Here is a 6,000-nt window from a genome sequence, read left to right as displayed (position 1 = left end):
CGACTCTTGTTCCTTAGCTGTTCCCTTTGTTTGGCAACTCTGTGCATTTACAGGCTCCAGCTCTTCATCTGCCTCACTGATGTCTGACACCAAAGGCAGTAGATAACTGTCAGACAGTCCTGGCTCCATCTCTGCCCCCAATGCAGAGCACTCATCATAGCCTTCCCCAGACTCCAGGACTGGCCCGTGTTCCTTCCCAACCTCCTCACTGTCCAAATCTGCCGCTGGTGGGGCACAACTTGACATTTGCTTAGATTGGTAATGAAATGTCAGCAGAGATCATCAAGGATCCTACATCTCTCGAATTGCTTTGTTTTCCTCTGAGAGGAAAATAACGCTGTTATTGGTTGATTGATTGATTGTATTTATATGCTGCTCAATCCAAAGCGGATTCAGAGCGGCTATTAATTAATGTGCATATTAACTAATATGCACAGAAATACAGTATGATCTAAATTGACTTCAATCTTTACCAGGACCATATTTACTTCATGATTCTGCACAATGGTAGGAAAGCCCATAATGATGTCCCAAGAATGCATTAATATTTATTTATTTATTTATTGGATTTGTATGCCGCCCCTCTCTGCAGACTCGGGGCGGCTAACAACAATGATAAAAAACAGCATGTAACAATCCAATTTAATAAAACAACTAAAAACCCTTATTATAAAAACCAAACATACACACAAACATACCATACATAACTTGTAATGGCCTAGGGGAAGTAATATCCTAACTCCCCTATGCCTGGCGACAAAGGTGGGTCTTGAGTAATTTGCGAAAGACAAGGAGGGTGGGGGCTGTTCTAATCTCTGGGGGGAGTTGATTCCAGAGGGCCGGGGCCGCCACAGAGAAGGCTCTTCCCCTGGGGCCTGCCAAATGACATTATTTGGTCGACGGGACCAGGAGAAGGCCAACTCTGTAGGACCTTATCGGCCGCTGGGATTCGTGCGGTAGAAGGCGGTTCCGGATGTATTCTGGCCCAATGCCATGTACAGCTTGAAAGGTCATTACCAACACTTTGAATTGTGACCGGAAACCAATCGGCAGCCAGTGCAGGCCGCGGAGTGTTGCAGAAACGTGGGTGAATCTAGGAAGCCCCACGATGGCTCTCGCAGCCGCATTCTGCACGATCTGAAGTTTCCGAACACCTTGAGTGTGACTATACTGTATAAGCAAATGGCTGTCAAATTCAAAGCCCAGGGGTGCTTACATCTGGCCCACAGGGCCGCCTTGGAAAGAGCGAAGGACTGGCCTGTAGTATCTCTGCCAGTGAAAATGGGCTCCCAAACTCCATTTTTGGCTGGGATGGCCTTCCGCCACCCTCTGTCAACGAAAACAGAGTTCGGGAGGCCCTGTCGAGTTCAGTTTTTGCTGGTAGAGGGTTGCAGGAGGCTGCCGCAGGCAAAGACAGAGCTCAGGAGCCCGTTTTTGCTGGCAGAGCACTTGGCCCACCATAGGTGCCCCCGACACAAGTAAAAAAGAAAGCAGTGAAAATATTTACTGACCCTTCGCATCTTGGACACAAACTGTTTCAACTCCTACCCTCAAAACGTGGCTACAGAGCACTGCACACCAAGACAGCTAGACACAAGAACAGTTTTTTCCTGAGCGCCATCGCTCTACTAAACAAATAATTCCCTCAACATTGACAAACTATTTACTGCACTTCTATTACTGCTACTAGTTTTTTTCTCATCATTCCTATCACCCATTTTCTCCCACTTATGAGTGTATGACTGTCACTTGTTGTTTGTATCCTTAAGATTTTATTAATATTGATTGTTTCTTCGTTGCTTATTTGACCCCTATGGCAATCATTAAGTGTTGTATCCCATGATTCTTGACAAATGTGTATTTTCTTTTATGTACACTGAGAGCATATGCACCAAAGACAAATTCCTTGTGTGTCCAATAACACTTGGCCAATAAAGAATTCTATTCTATTCTATTCTATTCCATCCTATCCTATTCTGAAAGCTAATTCTGCCTCAGCATATGTAGATTTTGTTGGGAGGGGGGAAAGGTTATAAAAATACAGTGAAACAGTTTAGATGAAGCAGACGAACAATAAATATATAAATGTCCCAATGCAAATGCTATATACAGTGATCCCCCGTTTATTGCGTCCCCAACCATTGCGAACAGGGTACTTCGCTATTTTTCAACCCGGAAGTCAAAAATACCATCTACGCATGCGTGCCGGGCACGCATGCGTAGATGGCAGCGGCTTCCCTGGGTCTTCCCCCTCTTGCTGGCGTCAGCGAGGAGTTTCCCCACCGCCCACGCAAACTCCTCGCTGCCGCCCGCCCTTCGCCCGCCCACGCCGTTCATTCTCGCCGCTTTTGAGCTGAGTCCGGGAGCGAATTCGCTCCCGGACTCAGCTCAAAAGCGCCGATAGCAAGCGGCAAGGAACGGCTTGTCTCGGCGCTTTCGAGCTGAGTCCGGTCAGCTCGAAAGCGCCGAGACAAGCCGTTCCTTGCCGCTTGCTATCGGCGGTTTTGAGCTGAGTCCGGAAGCGAATTCGCTCCCGGACTCAGCTCGAAAGCGCCGAGAGCCAGCGCCCCCCGGACCCCCAACCCGGGTTTGGGGGGCTGCTAGGAAGCCCTCCATGCCGGCGGCAAACAGCCGCCCCGCCCCCAATCTTCGGCTCCTCGCTAGCGCTGTGGGAGTAAAAACGCCATCTGCACATGCGCAGATGGTGTTTTTACTTCCGCAGCGCTACTTCGCGAAAACCCGCTCGTTGCGGGGGGTCCTGGAACGTAACCCTCGCAACGAGCGGGGGTCTACTGTAAATACGTTAAATAAGAAAAGCCCAAATGAAAAAGTGCAGATACCTAGGTGTCATATGAATCGCACGAAAAGCCTAGCAGTAAAGTTCCCCTGGTGCTCAGGGCAACACAATGATTACCACCCGTTTATAACTAACTGTGAGAAAGCAGGCAGCGCTAACAGAATCAAATGCACTTACTATCTGGATCCGCTAGACATGGAGTATATCGTCCTTTGGGCTTGCGAGTACCTGTGGAGAGACAGATGGCTCTCGTCCTTCTTGAGCTGGATCTGGATTGAGGCTGTCGGAGAGGAATATTGGGATCTGGGGCCGTGTGGAATATCTACCAATAAAAGCATATTGTTGTTGTTTTTAAGTATGAAAATTGAGCTTTGTTATATACTTTAACAAAAATTAAAATAACTTCCTTATTTTTCTAAAATAAGGATATCTGCGAGACCGCCTTCTGCCGCATGAATCCCAGCGGCCGGTTAGGTCCCACAGAGTTGGCCTTCTCCGGGTCCCGTCGACTAAACAGTGTCGGCTGGCGGGACCCAGGGGAAGAGCCTTCTCTGTGGTGGCCCCGACCCTCTGGAACCAGCTCCCCCCAGACATTAGGACTGCCCCCGCCCTCCTTGCCTTTCATAAACGTCTTAAAACCCACCTCTGCCGTCAGGCATGGGGGAAATGAGACATCTCCCCCTTGCCTATGTAGTTTTATGTATGATATGTTTGTGTGCATGTTTTTTATATACTGGGGTTTTTAGGCTTTTTAATGTAAAATTGTTATTTTAGATTTTAATATTAGATTTGTTACTATATATTGTTCTTATGATTGCTGTGAGCCGCGGAGAGGGGCGGCATACAAATCTAATTAATAATAATAATAATAATAATAATAATAATAATAAATCCCCCCCACCAAAAAAATACAGGGTTAAACGTTAAAAATGAAATGCTAAGACCAGTATGAAAATTTCAATTGTACTGTAAAGTATAAATGAAACTTCTCTAAAGTTTCAGGTGCCGAAAGAGTGTGCACGGTCGCTATCGAGCATGCGCGAGTGCCCACATCCATTATTTAATGCCTGGGAAGGGTGAAAAAAGCTTCCCCCGTCACCTGGAAGCCCCTAACTTCTGGTGGGCCCAGTAGGCTCGTGTTTTATCCTCCCCAGGCTCCAAAGGTTTCTTTGGAGCCGGGGTTGGGTAAAAACGTCCTTCCCCATCTCCCCCCCGCCCCGAGGCTCTCTGCAAGCCAAAAATGCCTTCCCCGAGTATCCGTGCAAGCCAAAAACCAGCTGGCTGGCACACAGATGCGCGTTGGAGCTGAGCTAGGGCAACAGTTTGCGTGCCAGCAGATATGACTTCGTGTTCCACCTGTGGCACCCTGCCATAGGTTCGTCATCACTGCTCTAAAGGTTCTGACTTCATTTGACCTTTTTTACCCACTGCCACATTATAATAACTGCCATTTTTCAACTAGTATTACTTTTTAATCCTCAAATAGAGTCATCTTTTTAAACAATTGTCCTTGAAAAAAAACTTATTTTTTGGCCAAAGGCAAGCTATAAATAAGGCTGAATGAGAAGCTAATGCAACCCCTCTACAGCTATCCCATCTGACAAGTTTTTAAGTGAACAGATTATTGAATAGCAACTGTAAAGTGTAAAGCAGGTGTTTCTGTTAACACTATTGCAATCTTATAAAATTTATTTTAGTATCTACACACATTTAGCAGGTTGCCAACAGGTACTGAAATCTGCAACTCAAAATTAAGCCGTTTCATCACATCTCGTTAATAACGCAAACACAATACATGGCATGACCAAGATTTCACAATACTCAAGGTGACATGAGATATACGGTAAGCTGTGAGTCACTAAATAGGAATACTTGGGCACCCTGGGTCAGCAGGTTCAAAACATCTTTTCAACATTGTTGAGAATCTTTGGGAATAACCGCATTCGTTCAGGCTGAGAGATCGTGAGTCATCTGCTTCCAGTAGAAGTTTTTTTCTGTACAATTTGAGTATCGCATTAAATCCTTCAAAATAATTTAACAATGATAGAATAATAGAATGACAGAGTTGGAAGGAACCTTGAGAGGTCTTCTAGTCTTGCCCAGGCAGGAAAACCATCAGACAAATGGTTGTCCAACTTTAGGGTTTCCTGCCTAAGCAATGGGTTAGAGTAGAAGACCTCCAAGGTGTCTTCCAATTCTGTTATTCTATTCTATTCTATTCTACTCTACTCTACTCGGCTCTACTGTCTAGAAGTTCCTTCCAATAATTATGCTGGTATCTATTTCTTTGTTATATGCTGCTCAAAAAAAATAAAGGGAACACACTCTTATCCTAGATCTGAATGAATGAAAAATAATAATAATAATAATAATAATAATAATAATAATAATAATAATACATGGGGCTACCTTTGAAAAGTGTTCGGAAACTCCAGATCGTGCAGAAAGTAGCTGCGAGAGCAGTCATGGGCTTACCTAGGTATGCCCATGTTTCACCAACACTCCGCAGTCTGCATTGGTTGCCGATCAATTTCCGATCACAATTCAAAGTGTTGGTTATGACCTTTAAAGCCCTTCATGGCACTGGACCAGAATATCTCTGAGACCGCCTGCTGCCGCACGAATCCCAGCGACCGATTAGGTCCCACAGAGTGGGCCTTCTCCGGGTCCCGTCAACTAAACAATGTCGGTTGGCGGGCCCCAGGGGAAGAGCCTTCTCTGTGGCGGCCCCGACCCTCTGGAACCAACTCCCCCCGGAGATTAGAACTGCCCCTACTCTCCTTGCCTTTCGTAAACTCCTTAAGACCCACCTTTGTCGTCAGGCATGGGGGAACTGAGTCATCTCCCCCGGGCATATACAATTTATGAATGGTTCTGTATGTATGTTTGTTTAGAAAATGGGGTTTTAAAAATATTTTTAAATTGTAATTTAGATTGTTGTAAATTGTTTCACTTTGCTGTGAGCCGCCCCCAGTCCGCGGAGAGGGGTGGCATACAAATCTAAATAATAAATAAATAAATAAATAATAATAAATTATTATTAATAATAATAATAATAATAATAATAATAATAATAATAATAATAATATTGGATTTGTATGCCGCCCCTCTCCGCAGACTCGGGGCGGCTAACAACAATAATAAACACAACATGTACAATCCAATAATAAAAAAACAACTAAAAACCCCTATTATAAAACCAA

The 6,000-nt window shown here is 44.9% G+C and overlaps 1 protein-coding gene across 2 annotated transcripts in view; it reads right to left on the bottom strand.

The window, feature by feature from the left end:
• Positions 1-6,000, bottom strand: part of ARHGAP42 (Rho GTPase activating protein 42) — a 230,329-nt gene that overhangs the window by 19,654 nt on the left and 204,675 nt on the right. For both annotated transcript variants that reach the window (XM_070749660.1, XM_070749659.1), the window contains exon 19: positions 2,975-3,119. In XM_070749660.1, coding sequence (XP_070605761.1) covers positions 2,975-3,119 — 145 coding nt within the window. The remainder of the gene's footprint in view (positions 1-2,974; positions 3,120-6,000) is intronic.

This window comes from Erythrolamprus reginae, chromosome 4, assembly GCF_031021105.1.
Source record: "Erythrolamprus reginae isolate rEryReg1 chromosome 4, rEryReg1.hap1, whole genome shotgun sequence".
Taxonomy (NCBI): Eukaryota; Metazoa; Chordata; class Lepidosauria; order Squamata; family Dipsadidae; genus Erythrolamprus; species Erythrolamprus reginae.
Note: the sequence above shows the minus strand (reverse complement) of the source record. Positions and strands in the feature narration are given on the sequence as shown.